The sequence below is a fragment of the Phalacrocorax aristotelis genome, chromosome 2 (assembly GCF_949628215.1).
Source record: "Phalacrocorax aristotelis chromosome 2, bGulAri2.1, whole genome shotgun sequence".
NCBI classification, from domain to species: domain Eukaryota; kingdom Metazoa; phylum Chordata; class Aves; order Suliformes; family Phalacrocoracidae; genus Phalacrocorax; species Phalacrocorax aristotelis.
In genome coordinates, this window is record NC_134277.1 from 21,271,934 (window position 1) to 21,294,795 (window position 22,862).

Sequence of the window (22,862 nt, forward strand, 5' to 3'; positions counted from 1 at the left end):
ATGACTTCATTCAGATATCTCGTTCCTAGTAATGCAAGAAAATATTTAGGTTTTTAGATGATTATCTCTAATTGCATGAAGATTATGTTCTCAAACTCTTTTAATACAGTATTGCAATGACCAGTAAATTTAAGATTCTTAGGAAACAGAATATACATTTTTATGCAAATATACAATGAACCTTGACTGTTACAACTTGTCTTTTGTGGAGATGGTGTATATTATACAGATTATCTAGGATTTCTAAAATATTGACTGTATGTAATTTAGAGGCAGATTTTGCTACTTGTTCAGTTTGAGTGGAACCTTACCCTGTGATTAATCCCATTGAACTAACTGGGGTCTTTTGTGTAACTGCTTGCTAATGTGAGTAATGGGATCTGAATTTGGCCTGACATATAAACCACCCGCCTACCTTCCCCCTGAAACTGAACCTTTTATGTTCTACTTTCTGTTATATATTAACCTAGGGGAAAAAAAAAAAAACAAAAAAGAAGAAAAATGGAGGGATTACATTAGTCCATATCTAAAAAGAAAGCTGAAAACACAAATATTCCCTCTTTTCCTCTTACGAGTCTTTACTCATAAGGTCTACCCATAAGATTCGACTCCAGATCATCCTGACACTGTGAGAAGGGATTTTTGCGGGCTAACCTGTTTTTTTTTTTTCTCCTTTTTTTTTTTTTTCTTCTTCAGGAGTAGTTCTTTAACAGTGCCTTGCATAATCCTAGCTAGTAATCCTGTCAGGCTGCACTTAGAGCTTTTGTAAACCCAGGAACAAATTCAGCCCTCCTGTAGGAGGAAGATAACACCCGTTGATTGGAGAAGGCTGTGTCAGTCTTCCCAGAACTACAAAAACCCCCAAGTGTAGTAGTGTATACACTAGAACAGTCTAAAAAATCAGTGTTGTGTAACAAATACTTGTGATTTGGCTAGATAGTAAACATCATCTGTAGAACTAGGATAAAATTAGAATAATGTGTCATAGATAACAAGATGCAAAACAGTGCAATGTCTGCTTGCAAGAGGTTGAGCTCCTTTTGCTGTCACCAAACGTTGTCCTTGGATATCTGCAACATGATTTCCTGTTTCACACTGAACTGTCATTAACTTTGAAGCATTAATACTGCAGAAAAGGAAAAAGAAGAAAATACGTGGGGTTTTATTGCTTTGTTAGTAATGTGTGCAGAATTAAAATTAGTTTGTGTTTTCCAAACAGATATCTATCTTTCATTTTGTAATGGATCATGTGCTCATTCCTCTGCTGATGGGCAAGTCTGCTAAGGGATTCTTTTGTGTTTAGCATTGTGCAGGCTTGGAAGTCAACCTGTGCTTTCTAGGAAGAGCTAGTGCTACGCTGCTGTCACTTATAGGAAAGGGAGCTGCCTGTCATTTAGCAAACATCTTTAGTGGTTTTTAAAAGGGTTCATATATAAATTTACTGTGTGGTATCCTCTATTTCTACTCAGTGGCTGTCTACACACTCCTTTCCTTGCAGCCTATTTCAGAATCTAGTGGGCTTGCAGCTGCCTGTCACCACAAATGGGACCAAAGTGGATCACTTTCCAATAGCCCTCTCCATCTCACTAAGCCTGGCACCCCTGAGGTTGTGGCCAACAATCGCAACAAACAAAAAATACCAGCTGGATCATGGCATCTTGCACGCTGGTGCTGAGCCAGCTGCATCACAGGCTTCATCAATGCACTTTTAATTTCATTTTTGTTAGATGTACTTTTCCTGTTGGACAATGCGTGCTGCATCTGCGAAAGCCTTATAACAGAGTCTCTTCACTGCTATGGCCTGGGATGGCAGCAGTTCCAGCTGAGATCCTTCTACGGAAGAGAGCATTTGGTGTGCAATTTTAACTTCTCTAGAGAGTTCAAATAGTGCAGAAGGTGTGGCAGGAAGAGAGGAGCAGTTGACAAAATGTAGCTTGCTTACAGTTTTATTTGCAAAGAAGATTCTTACTAAACTTTGGTGGTCCAAACTCTGCAGTCACTGCACCTGGATCTAGGTTTTGGGATCCTTCTTTCTCTCGTCCTCTTCTCACTCTACACTTTTCTGGCTGCTTGCAATGTGTGTGATGGGCCATGTACTTCTAGAAAGGGAGGGAGTGCTTCAGCTTGACACTCCTCTGCCAGTCATCTGCAGACAGCAGCATGGAGTCTGTAAATAACATGCTGATTTCAGCAGTGGGGAGGTGCACTCAGCAGTTCTCCACCTCCTCCGAAGGAAAGGCAATGGCCATGAGTTGTCTAATGTTTTTATATATTATTTGAATCATCATAACACTTAGACACACTGATCATAAATCAAGAGCATAGAAAAATGAAGATGACCCCTGTGTCCAAAGAGCAGGGTGGTGGGGCAGGATGAGGAATGCACCTGTGCTGTCGAAGAGGAAGAGCCCCTAATGTTGGGTCAGTCACGTCAGTCCTCTTTGTGCAAGGATTGTGAAGCAGGCTTGTAACAATTACAAGATTTAAAAAACAGTAAGGTTAATGATCTCTTTGTTGTCTCCAGACTTTCTGGCTTTTAGGGTTTCAATTTGTTTCTCAGCAAATGGGAGCTTTATAAACTTTTTGTGCTGAAAGTTGATAATGTCCCTTAATAGCATGAATCTGTGAGCTGCGACATGCAAAGAAATATTAGTTATTTGACCCTCACAGCAAATTTGCAAAGTTGACAATTCTGATGGATGTAATGGGAAGAGAAGATGATAACATGTTTTAATGTGGTGCATATGGGTAGGTAATTTAGGGAGTATAGAGAACAGGAGCAAGAAAAGGTCAGGCAGTGTGGGTGTAACGAAGGGAGAAAGCAATCAAGGCAAGCAGGAAGGCAAACAAAGTGAAGAAAATCGTGTTAATGTTTGACTGGCACTCAAGGCTCTACAAAATCAGTGTACGAATGCTTGCTCTTTCTCCCCATCCTCCTTTTTTCCTTCTCTTTTTTCCCCCTACATTTTTTTATTTAACAAATCTTTTGACAACAGCAGCAGCAAAAATAATAGCTCCCAGGACTAGTATATTTACCCACAGCACGTGGTAACCCCTTTCTGTTGATTTTTAAACCAAATTTAAAACAGAAAGTGTGTTAGCCCTTGTGAAAACATGAAGCTTGTCAATTTGCTGGATGTACATTGTATAATTTGGGTTATTTTTTGTAACAACAAGCTCTTGCTTATGTCTTCTTTATGTCTTCTAATGTATTTTATTAGCTTTTTCAGAGAGCTGCTGATATGAAGTATTCCACTTATGGTGTTCAATAATTGATTTTATGATGAATAATTTTGGATATTTGTATTTTATGCTGGATCTGGTGCTTATTGTTTGAGCGATAAAACTGTTGGACGTAAAATGTTTTTCAAAACATACCTTCTAAGAGATTATATGTAACAACACAAGGAGCCTAGGATTTTCCCAGTCTTCCTTTTCTTTAAATTCTGCTAGTGCTTTTAGCAACCAATATTTTAATTTAGCTCTTCGTTTATGTTACATTTCCTTCAATATCTATGTGCTCTGACAGGTTTTTCTTTTTTTGTTAATATGTTTTCATATGGTCATGAGGAAATGCTTTAGCTGCAAGTGTCTGCTTCATCCTGGGATCCCAGTGGTTGAATGATTCAATTTTTGTAGTTTCTTTGTAAATCTGAACAGTGGGTGATGTCATCCACTTTTGAAACTGAACACTCCCTGTGTGAACAGCTTTGAACTACAGATTTGATTTAGGAATGTTGCTGCAAAGCTTCAAAAGACATTGCTCTGTCCAGCTGCAATTCTGACTTTTATAGGTTTTGTGCAAGGCCGATGAGAAGTTTGTTTATCCAGGCTTTATTTAATTCCAGTTTGGTTTTTCAGGGATGTTGTTGTGTTAAACGCCTGCAAAGTCTGATCTTTCTTCAGCGAGAATTAGACAGCAGCCTACACGCATTTCTTTTAAATTAACGCCCACTAAATGCCCTCTAAAAAAATAAACAAACTTAAGACTTTAATTAATATGGTAAATAAGTAGCCATCATTTTAAACCCTCATTAAAGTAAAGCTTTTGGTTAAGGGTGAAACTTGTAGATAAGCTTCCACTAACAACTGTCATTTCTACTCCCACTTTTTGTTTGCTCTTCCAGCATTGTTATAGCATTGTTAAGACCTTCCCCTTCAGATGTTTTAGAAAATGCTGATGAAGTATTTTTCCTCCCTGTTTTTAATCAGAACCCTTTCTCTCAGGTGTATTTTTCCCCTTCAAACTGCATTCATAACTCTCTCATGTTCCAAAGAAGAGTAAATACCATGTGTCTTACTTCACAGTGACTCATCCATGGGCTTGTTCTTCTTTCTTCTCCCTCTTCCACCCCACGCGTTCTTTCAAAAGGGAGAAGGAAACAGGAAAATACCGATAAAAGAGAAAGTGAATGTGTACGTAGCTTTCAATGAGATTAATCCCCTATGACAAGTCAGAGTTAAATTACTGCTGGAAGTGCTCTTGAGATACTGCCAGGGTCATCTGATATTATTGTGCGGCCTCCATTTTGCCCCAGAGTGACATTTGCGGGGCTGTTGGGGAGGAGAGGGAAGGCAATAAGCAGAGCAGCCGGACAAGGCAGCAGGGCCTAGAGGTACTGAGACATCCCTCACTGCAATGGGAACATCTGTGGTTGGATTCCTGGGCAGTATCCTTAAATTTGGGACCCTCCTGCACATTGTGACCAGGACACCAGCCCTGTGAAGACTGGGTTTGCTGGGTCCCCCTCTTTCCTTTGGTGGCAGTGATGTGATCTGAAGTGACACTAACAAGGATTTATTACTGGAATCTCTAGATTGAAATGTATTGCTAAAAAATCTTTTAAAAAATGGCATGAAATGGCTGCGGCTGGAAGATGGCAAGCCAGTTGTGAGGAGAGATCCCTTTGGCACTGATGTTTTCACACTTACCAAGAATATCAAGGACCATGTTGTACATTTGGTCCACGTGCACAGTTTGAGGCCATTTGCTGGCTGGGCAGAAGTCATCCTGCAGTAGCTGGAAATTTAATCTCTTGTGCATGATGTTATGATGAGAGCTGATGCCCAAGGAGTAAAAGAAAATTTAGCTCACCGTGCTGACTTGATCCCTGGTTTTGGAGGCTTTCTGAATCATATATTCCAGCACTGCCTGATTTGTATTAGAAAGGCAAGTTTTGGATACACCTTTTAAAAGAGAAAAGTCCTCTGATTTATTCCTTCACTGCTTGTACAGAAATGTGGATTTGCCTTTGACAAAGGCAGTGTCTTTGTATTCAGATATATGCTTTTGCACTTGATCCAAAGCCAAGGCAAATATCAAACAATATGAACCAGATGAATCTACCAGAAGGCAACAGATACTCTTTTCTAGAGTTAGTGTGAAAGACTATGAAGTTCATTATGTGTTCAGATAAAGGTCTCTTAAAAAGTAACAATGTTTTAGAATTCCCTTCCTTTTAAAAATTAACATAAGTGCTGGAATAGTAAGGTAGTTCTTGAACATATACGGTCAGTTTCTGTTTGGGTGGCTTAGTTTTGTTTTCTTGTTATCCTGATTAATGAAATATTGGGCATTGTGGCTAAACATAATGAGGCTGTGTAAGCTAAACCATGTTGAGAGTCTTTTGAGGCAAGGAAGAACTAAAAAAGGAAAAAAAAAATCTTCCCACAACTAAAGCTGAGAAAAAAATAATTTTTGAAGGAGATTGTTTGAGGTGGTTTAACCACTTTATCAGACATTCATGTGGGAATAGAGAAAAAAGGAGTAAGGAAAAAACCGTGTATTTATTTAATGCAGAGCGTGGTAAATGATAATGGATGTTGCATAGGCTCAGATATCAGGTGTCTGACTAACATTCATGAAAGCAGCATAATTCAGACTGAACTTTATTCTCTTCCATTATGCCCAGCTGTTGGAATGAAGCAAGGCATGTGTGCAAAGTCTCCAGATGTTTGATGATCATGCACAAGGCGGGCAAAGGAGGGAGATTTACAGCTTCTTCGATTTTGTATTTTCAGATTCTGAATTCAGTTCTTCAGCATGTTTTACGGGATTTTTGTGATTTTATTTACTTTTAATGCCATTGTCTCAACATTTATGTTTTGCTCATTTCCTCTTACGTGTCTTGTCATTCCCCCTTTTTCTTTTGAACAAGAAGAAAAGACAGTGAAAGTGATGGCAGACAGTAATTTAATTATGCTTTCTAACACTGTAATGAGGTGGATATTGTCCCCCAAGAAGGGACTATACTACAGATAGATTTCTCGGGGTCTCATGGGAAATTTCTGGCAGAATTAAGAATAGACCTGGGGGCTCTGGTGATAGACGAGCACAGAGCAAGTGACGTATGGACCTGGAAGTGGGAGGGTGACCAACTGGGAGGTTTGAGTGTGATTTCCCACTTTCAAGTGATTGAAAAATTTACAAGTGATTTATTTTACAAATTTTACAATTTATTTGTAAGTTTTTCTTTCATTAAAAACACATTTTTGATGTTAATTATGAATCGAATGATTCTTAGCGAGTAGATTATTATTACTAGTCAAACAGTTCTGCTTTATTTGATTACTCAGGTGAGTCATATGGTTTTGTTTCTCTTTCGTTTTTGTAAATCCTTCAGCACCAGTAATTGCATATGACAATCTTAAAATTATTTTTTTATTTTAGTAAAATTCAGATACATAAAAATTACTTTGAAACCAGCACAAGACAGTCACAGGTGTGGCTAAACTGAGCTTCTTGAACATCGTCATTGTTTAAAGATTTATGGATAAGGCAGTTGCCTTTAACAAGCTTCTTTGTAGTCTGAATTTTCTGTGCCTTCTTTAAGTGCTGCATGTTAATATTAGATATGTTTGTTCTGGTGGAAGGTGAAATACAAAGAGCAGTTCAGTAAGGAAATGAAGAGCCACCGGTACAATCCTCTTGACAGTGCTTCCTTCAAGCAAGCACAGATTGCATCCACCTTGGCAAGTGATGTAAGTGAATTTGCTTTGTATTTTAACATGCATTTATATCCTGAAAAGCCTAACATTTGTTTTCAAGCAGAATTTCTTTTTCCATCTTATGAATTACTCTAAGCAGCAGTCTCTGGTATACATTGTGTCCGTATAGCAGGTACAGCATGTTATCCATTTCTTCCTCTGCTGCTGACAAAGCTCTTCTCTAAGGCCCTGCAGTTTTTTGTAACCTTTTTAGATGAGATTCATCTTGCTTAACTTTGTGTATCAAAAGGTATGACTGTTTACTCTCAGCTAATTGCCTTGTATTCAGTCCCTTTGTGTTTGGAAAAGAAGTAAACAGGTCTGGAGGGCAATTCTGAGCTGTTGTAGGTGCCTGTCTTTAGAGGAGTGAAGTGCTGGCCTCTCTCCAGTGGTTGTAGAAGGAGGTTGCATGAGCAGCTTAGATTTGGATGTCTATCTTTTAGACTTCATTCTGCTGGTGGATCTTCTAAATGATATTACAAAGTCCAGCAGTCACTAGATTCAGCAATGGGTGCCTGCTGCTGGACCCAGATTGGAGAAAACATCTATATCTACTCATAATGCTGCTGGGATGATATATTTAACAGTGTGTCTAATGCTAAATGTGTGAGCTCTTATTTGAGGCCATGATCCCAGCCTTCTTTCTGTAGTCTGCTGTTTCCAAAGCGTGGGGCATCACCCAATGGGAACAGGAGAGGCCAGCTGTGGGAAGGGCCAGAGTTTTTTTCACAGAATATGTAATTGTTTCCAAAATCGCAATGTTTAGTAAAAAATTCATTGAAGTAAATAATAATATAAGAGATATTAAAGTTGAGTATTGTTGATTTGAAGTCTGCCTAAATCAGTGAAGAACAGGATATATATGTTGAGGTGCCTAAAGGTATTGGTTTAAAATATTTGTCATCCAAGATAGGTAAGGTGGCTAGTCTTCTTCCTGTAGAGATTGGCATCCAGCCATCAGAAGTATGGAAAATCCTACTATGGGCTAGTAAATTGTTATCTTCTGCCAATTCATGAAGCAGTGACCTTTTGCCTTATGTGACTATATTGCTTATCTTTGCTGAAAGCGACTTACATTAAATAAAATACCCAGGAGAACTTCCCTTTAACTGTTTTATGTACAACTTCTTTATTTGGACAGTTAGTGTAATTCCTGAATCAAGAGAAAAAGAACAAGAATCAACAGTGATTAAAATGAGTAAACTCAAGGTATTGAAGATGATACTTTTGATTTAAATTTTCTGAAAAGGGGAAAAAAAGAAAAAATTAAAAATAATAATTCCTTTCTAGTCTGAAAAGTCATACAAAGTGTGATTTTGTTGTAAGTGTCCTTTTTGAGGAAAAGTTTGAGTAGTTTCCAAATATTTGCTCAGTAGAATGTATCCTTTATTGATTTTTCCTTTTCCTCCAAATAATAGTAAATGACCACCATCTAGTGGCTGGTAGAGATTGTTCAGGCAAGCACTTAACGCTTTCTCTTTCTGGATGGCCACACTGTAATACATTGCTGTGAATTATTGTGTTAATCTTTATTTTACATAACCTGAATTCTTTTTCCAGGTGAATTACAAGAAAGATTTGGAAAGCCTACATGATCCAGCCTCTGATCTACCAAACCTGCTATATTTAAACCATGCTTTAAATATCAGCAAAATGCATAGCGATGTAAGTTGCCTATATAAAAATGATCTGAGAAATGTATGTAGTAAGGAATGCAGTATGTATAGTCAGTGCAAAATGCATAAATTTTTGGTACTTCCTTCATGGTCTCATATGTAGTAGACTATACTGTTGTAACCATGGTAGTTGGGGGGTGTAGTGAAGAAAAAAGGGCTTTTAGGGAGAGATATTTCAGTTATTAGAACAACTAATATACTGGATAAGAATCACACAGACTTCTGGTACTTGAGCATTGCTTCTTATGTGTCTGAAACCTTGTCTTTTTGTTGATCTAAGATACTTCTTTCCTTGCAAATCTTGTTTTGCTTAAGGTCTTACTGCTTTCATCTGCGAGTCTCTGTACAGAAGTGACCATTATGCTAGTTTAATATTTGGACTTCTCCCATCAACAGCCTCTCGAGTGCTAGCTTCCCTTAGAGTTTTTCCATCTAAGCCTTTTTTCCTTCATCAGTGTCTGAGGCTTCCTACACTGGGTCAGGAAATAGGCACATATTCCATTCTGGCACATAACAAGACATAGACATGGCCCTTGATAGGGCTGGTGGTCTGACACATGATAGTGATGGGGGTTGAAATGGGGAGGAAGAGGTAGGAAACCCCTGGCTTCTGTGCAATGCTGAAGCTTCTCTCCCAGTCCAAGAGCACCTATGCTACATGTGCAGTGCTTATAGGCTGGTTAGCTGCATTTGTCATCTTACTCCAGAAACCAGAGAAGGGCTGCAGAACTGCTGTGGAAAGGTGTGAGTGGGTGGTGTTGGGAAGGAAGGTTGTTCACAGTCAGCAGGAGGCGAGCACTTCACACACAAAGGGTTAGCTCTAATGACTAGGAGCATACTGGGTCATCTTCTGCTTGTGGAAGCTTTTGTCTAAAATAATCCAGCCTTCATGTCTGTATTTTTGGGTTGCGCTTTCGTGAATTGAAGCTTGCTTTTTATCTGTCTCTCTCTGATATGTGAAGCTAACATTGACTATCCCCTTTTGTGTGGGTAATAAATGTGTTCATAGCTTTCACTTCCTGCATTCTTCATGTGCCTAATTCTGGTTCCCTTCAGTGTAAAGTAAGATTGGCATTCTTTTTGCTGATTAAATGGAACACCCTCAGAATGAACTTCATCAATTTGTCATCTTAACTCTACTGAGATAGAAACCTGGTCTTTCCCTTAAGGCAGCTCACTTCTTGCAAAATGTATTTCTTTCTACTGCCCAGGAAGGGTTGATTCATGTTGTCTATGCCCTTTTTCTGAGGACTCCATAAATACTAAGCCTCTGATTTTTGCATTGTCCAGATGCTGGTGGATACTTTTTCTTGCTGTGAGCAGGAAGAAGAATGCTTTGTCAATCCCTAAGGCCTCCACTAGCTATTTTTCTTCTACAGAAATCCCATTTTCAAAATCCTTTTCAGATTTGTCCTCCCCATGTCATCTCTTTGATTTTAACATGGCTTAGTCTCCTGTCTTTCTCCATGCTTTTCCAATACCTTCTTTGTGTTCTCCTCCTTGTCTCACCACAATCATACAAATCTTTATTGAAGTTTGCTTCCACTGTATGAAACAGTCTTTCTGACTGCGCGATTAACTGATTTCCAAAGACTGATTGCATGGTCTGGTTTGGGTTTTTTTTACCCTCTGAAACACAGAGCTTCTTCCTAATTGCCCAATTTTGCTGTAGTATACCTTTCTCCCTTGAACTTTATGCTTCTCTTCATCTTTTGCATAACATAGCCACACCTGCCCTGGTGTGTTACATTAATTAACCATACAGGTTACAAACTCATAAACTATATATGAATGATTGAACTTGTTTGCTGATTGACCTAGAGTGTAGAAATGTGTGCAACTTTATGAAACACACATACTATAATACCAATACCCAGCTTCCATGGGAATAAATTCCAGCACTTACAAGGAAAGCTTGATCCGCATGTTTGGACAAAAAAAGACTGATTCTGACAGGTCAAGGTCATCCGGTTTTCTTTATTTTGATGAGGAAGAGAGTTCACAAGGTGGAACTTTACCCTCATATGGCATACATGTAATTCTCTTTGTCAAGAACTATGAAGACTTAAAATTTAAAACTTTGATATATGTACAACAGCTAGTTCATTGTTTTGCATATTTTAAATCTGTTTCTTTTGTAGAGACTTTGAGATGCTAATGAACTACAGGGTATAAAAAAAAGAGGAACTTAGATGTGTTTCATTTTATGGCACAGGGTGAATAAATAGGACATAAGAGACTGAATCTGGTGCCTGTAGTTTAGTGTAGCAAAAAGTTCTGCGATTTACCTCATTTTATTTTATAGAATTATTTTCTGTTCCATTAGTTGAGGAATGGAGTAGAAATATGAAGTCCATATCTGTAGATGGAAGTAATTTTCATTTCCACTACAGAAGTGATTTTGTTCTGTGACATTTATAATTATTTCCACTAGGAGGCAACCGCAGACCGTCATATGTGTTCCTTTGTACTTCAGATGTAAATAATAATGGTTATTTTCTAGCAAACATAAACGTTTGATTTTCGGATGAGCGGGACATGCATTTTCTCTAGGAGCTTACAAAAGTTTTTTTTTTATCATGTTCTTTTCTCATTTCATCACAATATTTTAAATTCAAATTTAGCGGTAGAACTCCTGAGTTGGGAGGCCTAAAATATAGTTGCTTTTATGCTGTTTCACCCATAGTTATTTTAAATGGTATTTAAATTGCAAAACCTTCTGGATTTTGTTTTTGAAAACATTCTTGGATATCTTTTGTTTCAGTATGAATATAAGAAATCATTTAAGCAAGGCAAGGGCTTCTATCATTTCACCCCGGATACAGCTGAACAAATCCATCACAAAGAAAATGCAGTGCTTCAAAGTCAGGTATATGCAATCATAAATACATCTTGCAGAGAGAAAAAATGCAGCATTCTAACAGTGATTAAATCAGGCACAAAACTGCATGACAAATTGAATATGCACTGTACATCACTGTAATCAGAAGCATCCCATGAGTGCAGAGGAGAGTGTTTTTGCAGGACCCGAACCTAGTGCAGAAGCCTGACAAGGAAAGAGATTGACACTTTTCTCAAATTCAGACATTATTAGTTTTGAAGAGACAAATAAATTGAAGTGGTACTTATTCTGAATTTGTACTTGTATACTTTGATTTGTAGCTATTTGCTTTCCTTTATGGCTTGTGTAGAATAGTCTACCATATCACAGGCTGGTTGATTGAGCTAAATAATGTGTTTGCCCATCTTAATCAAGAGTGGGAATGAACAAGTTCTGAAGGTTTCTCCAGGTTTCCAAAATGTATTTGTTCTGTGAGTTAGAAAAAGTTGTATGTTGGTGTCTTAACCCTCTGTCCTTCAATGTGATTTTACTACTAGCTTTAAGGTCATGGTCATCAGTAGCTGTGAGGGGAATGTTGGTGCAAGATCAGTCTCTACTGAGACAGTAGTTTTCCTTTCCACAGGAACAAGCAAAAGTGCATTTCAGAATGGTGCTCCTGAGCTTGAAGGAGAGACCTGTGGGGCCTGGCTGCGAAACAGATTTTGTTGTTGCTACAGTAAATATATTGTTTAATGGAAACATAATGGGATCCTACTGAAAGCTGTCAACTGTTCAGACAGGTCATTCAGCCAAAATCATGCAATTGCTTTAAGGATTGTGACTGATGCCCCTCACTCCTGCTGTCTTCAAAGTTCACCATTTTTAGGTCCAACATTCTGTAGCAAAGGAATAAGTGACTCCAGAAAAAGTTTCCTTGTCTAGCTGCCCTATTTCTCCAACAGGTTTAATTTGGTAGGATTCTTCCAAGTCAAAACCTCTAAGGAGTACGGCTAAGACAGGATATGTCTGTCGCCGTAGCAAGCAATCAGATCTCACATTCTCTCAGCTGTTAACAGCATTTATTTTCCTTTTCATAGGTCAAGTACAAAGAGAATTATGAAAAATGTAAAGGCAGATCAATGCTGGAGTTTGTGGATACCCCAATGTATCAAGTTTCAAAGGAGGCTCAAAAGATGCAAAGTGAGGTTAGTAAACCTGTGTGCTTCAACTAGCAAAATTTAGATCAACAGAGAAGATAACAGACATCTTGTACTCAGACTAAGAAAATGGATGAAGCAGATTGTAAAGGTTTTATGAATTGAGGATATGGTAGAATTAGAACTGAGTAGTTCCCTTTGCTATTCTGTAGCTCAGTTCTTCCTTTAAATTTGTTTTTTTTGAAAGGCCATTGGTGCTAATAATAGAGGTTGTATGTAGCATAATTTAATTGAGAAGAAGCTCAAGAGGTCATCTAGATCAGAGATTACTAACTTCTTAACTTTTTGCCTTTAATTCCATCTTTAATGTGGGAGGGTTCTCAGCTGGGAGTGAGTGAAGTTGCAAAGCCCAGTCTGACCCCGTGCCTTAAGTGAAATGTGGTGCTGCCTGTTCAGCCTGGGGAGCTCAGCAAGGGGGAAGGACTGTTCCTGGACTCCAGAACAGCACTGACTAAGGCATATTTTTCTAACTTTTTAATAAAAACTTCCAATGGCGGAGGTTTTGTGGCCTCCCAGACAATCTAGTTCAATGCTTCACCATCCATCCTGAGAGAGTGTATTTCCCTGTCTCCTTTGCTGCAGTTTGATTCTGTTATTTTTGCTGTGTGCCATGAAAAACAGATGATTTCATCCTCTTGGTAGAAACTTTTATGTGTTTAAAACCATCACCTTGTGTGCCATTTGTCTTCACTTTTCTCTACCAAGCAAGTATTTCTTTCATAGATCAGGTTAAACGTTCTTTTTGGGAATATCATACATATTTTTGTCTAAATTGTGTGTGTCTTGTATAGATAATCTAGGTAATGAATTGAGTAATGAAGTTGCTTATTAATGTGATAACTAATTTCTGGGTCTGTTTACAGTGTTCTTTCTGAAATATGCTTGGAAATGCACATGTATGTACAACTACTTGTTTTTGCTTCAATAGAAAATGTATCGCAAAGATTTTGAAGAAGGGATCAAGGGAAGACCCTCAATGGATTTAGACAAGACCCCAGAGTTCTTGCATATAAAAGAAGTCACTAGCCTTCTGAAAGAGGTAGAGGACTTTTTTTTTCTGTTAAGATGTAATTGAGCAATTAGCGGCATTTCTACAAGCTACTTCGTGCTGAACAACTTACAGTTAACTTGGTAGCTAAATACAAAAGTGACTTCATGAATAAAAATTGCAGCATGTAATTTTATATTCTAAATAGTCCTGTAGTAAGAATTGATAATTTTGAAGTTTACTTACAAATATAAGGAAATGATAAAGCTCAGCACACCTGAACCAGAAAACTAGAGTAAAATGAACAAATCAAATGACTCCATAGAAAATGGATCTTTGGCAGGACATTGTTTCTGAGGCCTCAGATTTGGAATTTGTTCCTCCCCTGGGCTCAAATAGCCCCAATTTGGTGACATTCCAGGCATGCTGCAAAAGACGTCTGTTTGATAGGGTTTTGGAGAGGGCCTGGTGTTTGCTTTCCAGAGAGATGAAGGGGTGGAAAGGTAGATTTCTGTTGGTGTCCAGATGACACTTTTTCCTTTTAGTACTTACTTCAGGTTTATGGTAGGCTGTTGTGGTTATATGGATGCCTTGAGCTGTGTGTAGTCACTTTTGACTAATTTAATTTAAATAATTGTCTATCATACATGTTATGGATGAAAATAAAGACGACCAAAATTCCATGATACAGCTGTGATACTACATAATGTGCTTTAAGCAGATTTTGTTAGAAGGTGCAGGTTTTCTCTATGCTAGTCTCAAGCTAGGTCTAATTTGTGCAGTACCATTCTGTGTGTACATGTCTCATTATGCCTACTGACTAGGGAAAAATGCAAATACTTGCATTTCATTGAGTTAATCTTGCTGCCTGCTGAATGTCCACGGAAGTGGTTAGTGCATGCATAGTTGCAGATGTGCTGTAAATGTTCATCTTTGAAAATTTTGATGTAACTTCCCTCCATAGCGCTATGAGCATTAAGATGTTCCCCAATTCTTACCTCAAGTTTAATGACTCATCATTTAGGGAGGAAACCACGCTTGTAAGCCAGAAGGGAAGAATATGAGAAAACAGAAACGGTATTTTAGTGCATAACTGCATGAATTTCAGATGATTTTATATCCACGTTCAAGAAGCAGATTCCAAAACCAAAGATTACATAGGTCAGATTAATTACTGTCTTTCAAGATCTAGCAAAATGGTGTATTTCTTCATAGTCAAGGATGTAGCTCAGTATTTTTGTGCAAAGGTTCATAATAAACTTTAGATAGATACTGCATGAAACATGAAGGAGAACCTGGAGTTATATTTGTTCAATTACTTTTTTTTTTTTTTTCTAACATGTCAGCTGTGTTCCAGTTTATTCTGTTGCTTTCCCACTGTAGAGATTCTGTAGTTATTTCACATTTTGTAACAATAAGAACTTTCTTCCCTGGAACCACATTCACAACTCCTTCAGAAGAGATAGCTGAATTTAGTAACTCTAAATTAATAGAAGTTGTTTCCTGCTTGTTGTAGGACATGAGGACATGCTTCTGATGATAAAGGGAAGCTTCTTTAAAAATACCTGGTTTCCTTTTGTTTAGATAAAGAGCTTATACAGAGACAAAGGTACTCACTACTGCTTATGAAATCTAATACAGGATTAGAAGTGTTAATTCATGTCTATAGAAATAGTTCTGAAAAATATTTTCTTAAATTTTTTTCTAGTTTCCTTGCTTAAAAAAACCTAACCCAAACCTAGAGATGGGAAAATCAATTAAAAGTCCTTACAAAACTTCAAATTCAGCAGGCTTACATCAGCTTTCTAAGAATTGAGAAGAAAAAGAACCAAATTTCCATGGGCACATTCTAGTGTGCTTTTAATTTTATACTGAACAGTGGAGTACTGGTGCTGCAGTTGCTAAATGGTGATAGATCATACCAGTGCAGTGTCTGAGGGGCACAGAAGTGATATGGTAGGAATATTCCTTCTGCATTATAATTTGTCAAGCAGTCACTTTAACAGGTCTTAGTATAGTGTTCAGGGCATCCGTCCTGATTGTGATGCCATTAGTGGAACAGAGGTAAAACCTGCAGCACAGCATATATTGTTCTGTAAAAGCAAATGCTACTGCAGTTAAAATGTCTGTAGAGAGGCAGCTGAGGCCCCTAAACAATGGGCTAGCACTGTATAGGAGAGGTCTATTTTCCAAGAGCACAACGCGAAAATACGTGGCTACATTAAAACCTTTTCACTCTTCAACATTGTACCTTTTGATTTCATAATTTATTGTTCTGTGAAACCTGTACTTCAGCTAATTCATATTTCATAGACATTTCAAAGAGACCCTTCAGATATTTAATAAGTGGAATTTCTTTTCAAGATCTTGCACACAATATTACACGGAGAAATCTCTCTCTCTTTTTTTTGTGTGGTGTTTTTTTTTTTTAATCCTTAGAAAGAGTATAGAAAAGATTTGGAAGAAGGGATGAAAGGAAAAGGAATGACAGTGTTTGAAGATACACCAGATTTGATTAGAGTGAAAAACGCAGCTCAGATACTGAATGAGGTATGTTACCCAAGTCAAGGTTATTGATGTCACAGAAAGTTCCCTCTTTGTTATACTCTACTGAAAATATACCAATTTTTTTACATGATCTACAATGAATTATATAAGTATTAAAACTAAGGCTATTTCTGTTTTGCTTTAAGAATATAGAACAGCTCTAAAAAAACCCCAACTTATGACAAATGTTTCAGGTTTTCAGGCAATCAAAAGGTCAAAAGGTGTAACTCCCAGGATTATCTTTTTCGTGGTGTTTTACATAGTAGAAAGCTAGGAGAAAACATCTGCCATTCCACCTCTAGCAGAGAGGGAGAAAGAGATTATGTCTTCTCATGGATTAACTTACACTTTTTGCAAAAAACAGTGGTTTGGGAAGTAGAGATATATTTTATCACATATATTTCCACATCAGAATGAGATAGAGATGGAAGGCTGAAAATCTTTTTGCTCTTTTTCGTGTAACTTTATGCGGTAAGTAATAAGACCATTGCGTTGAATAGAAGGATATTTTCCTTCTTTCTAACTAATGTACAACCTAAAAAATAGTTAATTAACAGGAAAAGTAAGAAGAAAATATTTTTATTATATTTATTGATTTTGGGGAAAAAAAAATAAAAAAAATACTTATTTTCCACAGGCAGAGACAAACTCTAATAGAAAAGAATTAGTACTAATAGCAATAGCATTGCCTGAGAAACTTTTAATTTTTTATTTAAAAAACCCTATTGTAGACAATATTTCAGTATTACATTTTAATATCATTTGCTGATGAACAAGGAATGTATCGTTGCTTGGATAAGCTGAAGATGAAATATTAATTTTGTTTCCTGGTTATTGGTTATTTATAATTTATGTTGTGGGGAAAAAGCAGCAATCACGGATGAGTACTGGCACTTGCCTAATGGCTGTGGTTCAGGAAAGACCTATTAAATGAATAAATTACAACCTCCTGCTCTGAAAGTTCACTGGAAAAAATTCTGTATGGTATTAAATTTCTAACATGTAGTCTTTTCATAAATAAAATATTTTCTTAAAAGTAAAATGTGTTTCAATTAGGCTGGCACCGAGTACCAGCTTATTACACTATGTTCTGCAGAGCTAAACTTCCCGTTTACTTTAGAGGATAATTGTAGCAAGCTGTATGGACTGACTTCCCCCCACCCTCTGCCAAATTAAAAATTTAGTGGTAGAGTTTTGTACATTCAGTGAATATCTCCTCAAATTTTCCTCGTGTAGTTTGCGATGTGTTTTTCTGACAAAAGCTTGCAAAGACTCTTGAGAATTGTGACTCTTAACTTGAGAATTTTGATTGACTCTAAATCTTAAATTAGATCTCTTGTGCAAAAATCTACCTGTAACTCTCTGGCTATTGTGAATATAATGTATGAAGTTTTTTCTTCACAGAAACAGTACAAGAAAGACCTGGAAACTGAAATTAAAGGAAAGGGCATGCAAATTGGTCCAGATACTCCTGAGATAAGACGAGCCAAGAAAGCTTCTGAAATTGCAAGCATGGTCAGTTCTGTACCTGGTGCATGGTTTCCGTTTGACAAAATACAAGAAATTATTGTCATTGGGAATTCCAGGTGATGACCAACCTAAGGCAGTATCAGTACCACAGATTTCACCAAATACCTAATCCATTGAGCTGCATAGAGTCTAAAAGTTACATAATCAGCATACGGGGGAAAGGTAAGACTTCCCAGAACCTTGACCTTTCTGTCGTCTTTTCCAGGTGGTGCTTGTTCCTCACAAACCACCCCTGGCCTGGGCTGTATTCAGTAGCTGCGGCCCCTACTTCCTTTAGGCAAAAATAGCTGCTTGTCAGGGCCAAATGATAAACACAATAAGAGAGATGCTAAAGCCTTATGACCCCAGTCTTTTAAACCACAGCCAAAGGAGAAACTCTCATCCTACATGTATCTGTGATTGCAGCTGCCAAAGCTGCAAAGGCAAGTGGATGTGAAAGGCTACATCACATTTGAAGTAAGCAGTCTGTTAAAAGAAATTTTATCTAGTCAGCAGCTACAGCATAGGTGTCTCCAGGTTAGATCCTAGAAAACTAATGCTGTTCAATCAAAAGTTACTTGGTGTTTTAAGAATGCTGTTCAGTGGGCTCTCGCAGATTAAAGTAGTAACAGTTTAAGAATTTGTCTGCCAGGCATGTGTGTATTTCCAATGCCATTCTTTTCAGAAGGAATACAAGAAAGACTTGGAGAAGAAGATTAAAGGAAAGGGAGCAGGAGTGGGCATGGATACGCCTGATATACAACGAGCCAAAAAAGCTTCTGAAATTGTAAGCCAGGTGAGTACAGAATAAACCTCTTAAGATTACTTTGGAAGTAAAACACAATGAGGTGTTAAGAATACTTCTCAAACATAACTGGGCTATAGGGAATCAGCAATGCACAATATAAAAATTAAACAAATTGAGGAATTTATTTCAAAGCCTGAATTTGAAGACAGCATGTACAAATAACTGTAGAATTATTTATGGTGATTTTTTTTCCTTCTTTTTTTCTTCAGAAAGAATATAAAAAGGATCTGGAGACTGAAATTATAGGAAAAGGGATGCAAGTGGGCCCATATACTCCTGAAATACAGCGGGTCAAAAGAGCTTCAGAAATAGCAAGCCAGGTAGGCATAGTTCAAAGGCTGAATGTTTTTAATATTGTGTGACAACAAGTGCTTGACATACATCGCTCAAAATTATTCTCTCGCTTTGTAGAGGCTTTCAAACCCATATTAAATTAATTTAGGTGTAGTAAAAAATCGTACTGCCTGATTCTTGCTTGTATTTAGGCCTGTCCTGCCATGTAAATTGACTTTAATTGTTTACATCTACTTGTGGGTCTTTTTACATTACCTAATAAGAAGGATATATTTATCCTGACAGTGAAGGGGGAAATATATAACATATGTGAGAAGATGCTTTATATATATATATATCTAAAAAATATATTTTCAGTGTGGGACAGTGTCAGGTGTCCCACACAGACAATAATGATACTATGGAGGAGAGAGGTTGAAATAAATACTGTACAAGGATGTTGAGACTTGTCAGTAATAAGCATCTTTTGTTGCAGTTTGGATATTCTGAGGCCAAGAAAGCAGGAAATAGACATTTTGAAATTATTTTTCAGAAAATGTACAAAGATGAAGCAGAGAAGATGCTCTGTAACTATTCTGCTGTCCCAGACACTCCAGAGATGGAAAGGATGAAAAGTACTCAGAAAAACATCAGTTCAGTGAGTAATAGTGCTTCTCTCTTCACTTGCAAATTCTCAGATATTTTTCAGTTTAAATAGGCTCTCTTGTGCTGCAGCATAAAATAGGGAACTTATGAGTAAATGTCCTTTGAACCATTTGCATAATTTTCCTGGCAGAAGCTCTATCACTCATTTTTTAAAGTAAAAAACAAAACCAACCAGCTTTTCTAGGTGTGACACTGTTATGTTGAATTGCTAAACCACTTATACTACCTTGCCAAGCCACAGTTATTTTTAAATGAAGCTTTTTTTCCTTTTTTCCATTAAGCCCCAGGAAGTACTTTATTTAAAAGGATAAAAAAACCTAAGGCTTGTTACTATGGATATAAGATTTTTCATCTGTTTCCTATCATATGTACAGAACATCAAGACTTGTGGATAAAATTAGATCAGGTCGGGTTTCATAAACGTATATGTCTAATGATTTTATGTTATACTGGATATATTTTAAAATTTTATGCTAGATTTAAGTTTCAGTTTATCCCCAAATATAAATTATGAGCTTAGTTTTCTAAAATTGCCCAGTTTGGGATGCATGCAGTTCCATTTCCTTTTAGGCCCTTTAATTCTGCTGTTTATAACTCTGCCTCTGCTTGTGATATAACACAGAAGAGAAGAGGAGTAAATACAGCCTCTGGAACCAAAGGCTGTCCAGTTGGTGTCTGCTTGTTATGGCAGACTAAGTAATACTAATAAAGACAATGATTTGAGAAAAAGGAATATAAGTTACTTAAATATTTTAGTATTATCTGACACAGATATTGTTCTTTAATTTAGAGATACTCTCAGCTTCTCCAGCTCTGCAGGAGTACAAGGTCAATTAGTTTCTCTCAGACATGTTTACCTGCAGCTATCCCATATCACTGCAGCTTCACTAGGGGAGTAAGAGCCTGTGGGGAGAGGAGAGAAGTCTCTGAGGCAGTGGTTTCTCCTGTAACATCTTCCAGCCATTACCTACTCCTTTTCTTCATTCATATGAGAGCAGCTGAAAGCTACATCTTTCTAATAGGAGCTGTTGACAGGCCCACTGGCCCCAATTTTGTTTCTTGTAATCTGTTGCCTCTTAGTTTTGAATGGTGCTCTGCTGCACAGTGTGATGGTGATTAGCACCGTATCTCCTGTCACTGGCATCCTAACATGCTACCCTGAAACTCCATGTAACAGAGGGGATCCAAGCTAGCGTTTACTGATCTGCTTTCCTCCCTGCTCCATTCGTTGAGAGCTTTTGATTGAGTCCTCAATAGGACAGTGGGCCTGCCAGTACGGACTCACTAACAGTTAGATACCAGGCACATAATAACCTTCAACTACTTAATTAAGCCTTGACAAGCCTCTGATGCATCTGAATGCAGCTGTGTAGGCCCATCTGACCTTTCAGTGCCAAGGCTGATAAATATACTCTTTGTTATTGTACTAGGTAATATGAAGTAAAAGTATTTTATCTTTGATGTGATTTGTGTTTGCTTTATTTTGTGATCATCCTTTTTCTGTTTCTGAACTGGATCTTTCAAATGTAGGAAAGGAGTTTATAGCTGTGATTGAATTAGCATTTTTTCTTTCTCTACACTTTAATCTTTCAGCATTCTGTGTAATTTAGATTATAAAGGTAAGTTACTTTTTACTAAAGTAATATATAGCTGCAAGCAGCCCCAGTATAAAAAAATTAATGACCCCTAATAGGCTTCTGATTTTTCGTCTCAAGTATTTTCCTGCCTTAGGGGAGAAAAAAAGTGGCTAGCTCTGCAGATAAGATCAGTTCTGCTTTTAGCTCACTAGCTCATTTGGCAGATGTTTTACAATAGGATATTTAGTGCACAGTCATCTCTTTCATAGAAAAATTCCCAGCTCCAACATTTTTTACTACTCCCTCCTTGGTACAGAAGAAAAGTATATTTTAGTTCAGTCCACTCTGTAAATCTTTCTACCTTGTACTGACATATTGGTACAGAAGAACTTTCAAGTTCTTACTCATAGGCTGTCTTTGTTCTTACATGGTAAAACAAAATTCTAAATCCTTGAAGATTTTCTGAATATTTAAAAAATGAGTTATGATGTAAATAATTAACTCTCCCCTAGAATATTTGGCAGTACTGGTCACCCTAGGTTACACAGAATTTCAAGGAAGTAGGAGACATGCATCAAGAACAATATTTTATTGTTTAAGGTTTACTGATAGGAAAAAAAAAAGTTAACTAAATCTTGGTTTAAAAAAGCCAGAAATACTAAATGGTAAAGGTTTATTTTAGGACGTCCAGGATCAGAATTGGTTATGCACTACCAGCCTGGAAATACTTACTGGAATGGCAGCAGCTGTGACACCAAATACTGAAATTCAGATAAAATTTGTTTAGGAGTTTTGTAGCGGGAACTGGTGCTCCATAGTTATTTAAATTATAGCCACATTTGGAATTTGTGGAGCAGTTATTTACAGTCTGTTTCAGTAACTTTGAGTGATTGATTTTACTGATGCACTTTGTGTTTTATCCTTTACTGAAACAATTGAAATAGAGAGGATGATTATATAAACAGCACATGTATCTTTTCAGAAGTGAGCTTTGTTTTTAGATGCAGTCCTCAGCATTCTGGCTTGAACCCAGAAATGAAAATATTGCGTGACTTGGATTGTAGCTCTGGCTGTTCTGGTTATTTTGTCATGAATATGTCAATTCTCTAGTTTGCTAAATTAGAAATAATAATATCTGTTCACTTCTCAGAGTATTTTAAGATCTGAAGATCAAAAAACCAATTCAAATCTTGCATGTACATGCACGTTCAAATACATTGAAATGAGTGAGGTTACTCAAGCATAAAATTGCATTTATAAATGTTTATAGATTATGATCTAAATTTTAATGTTATTTCCAAAGTTAAAACTATCATTACAATTACTTACAAATGTTTGAGGTCAGTCTAAAGGATGATAATAGATTATCTGGGTTACAGTTGAAAACAAACAGAATGTTATAGTTATTGATAATTGGCCTGATTTAAGAAAAATTGAAGTATTTGCTTTCTTAGCAAGATTTATAGTCAGACCAATATGGAACTTGGAAAATTGCCCAGCCCTTTTATGAGAACTTGTACTTGCATTGCTAACAGTCTCATAATTACTTTTGGGGAAATGAAGGTGTTTTATAAGAAGGAAGTAGGAGCTGGCACAGCTGTAAAAGAGACTCCAGAGATTGAAAGAGTAAAGAAAAATCAACAGAATATTAGTTCGGTAAGTGTTATTAACATTAATTATTCTTATGTAAGTAAATGGTGGTAATTTTTTTTTCCATCTTGTTTACTAGAAGTTCTTTGTTTTCATATTACACATCTCATTCAAATACTGTTCCACTGGATTTTGGATATAGA

At 37.1% G+C, this 22,862-nt stretch overlaps 1 protein-coding gene across 1 annotated transcript in view; it reads left to right on the top strand.

The window, feature by feature from the left end:
- The window catches only part of LOC142052492 (nebulette-like), a 96,652-nt gene that overhangs the window by 26,237 nt on the left and 47,553 nt on the right, over positions 1–22,862 (top strand). Inside the window, 11 exon segments of the mRNA XM_075082684.1 lie at positions 6,874–6,981; positions 8,548–8,652; positions 11,428–11,532; positions 12,582–12,689; positions 13,630–13,740; positions 16,129–16,239; positions 17,641–17,751; positions 18,431–18,541; positions 18,763–18,873; positions 19,380–19,484; positions 22,633–22,725. Of these exon segments, the coding sequence (XP_074938785.1) occupies positions 6,874–6,981; positions 8,548–8,652; positions 11,428–11,532; positions 12,582–12,689; positions 13,630–13,740; positions 16,129–16,239; positions 17,641–17,751; positions 18,431–18,541; positions 18,763–18,873; positions 19,380–19,484; positions 22,633–22,725 (1,179 nt within the window).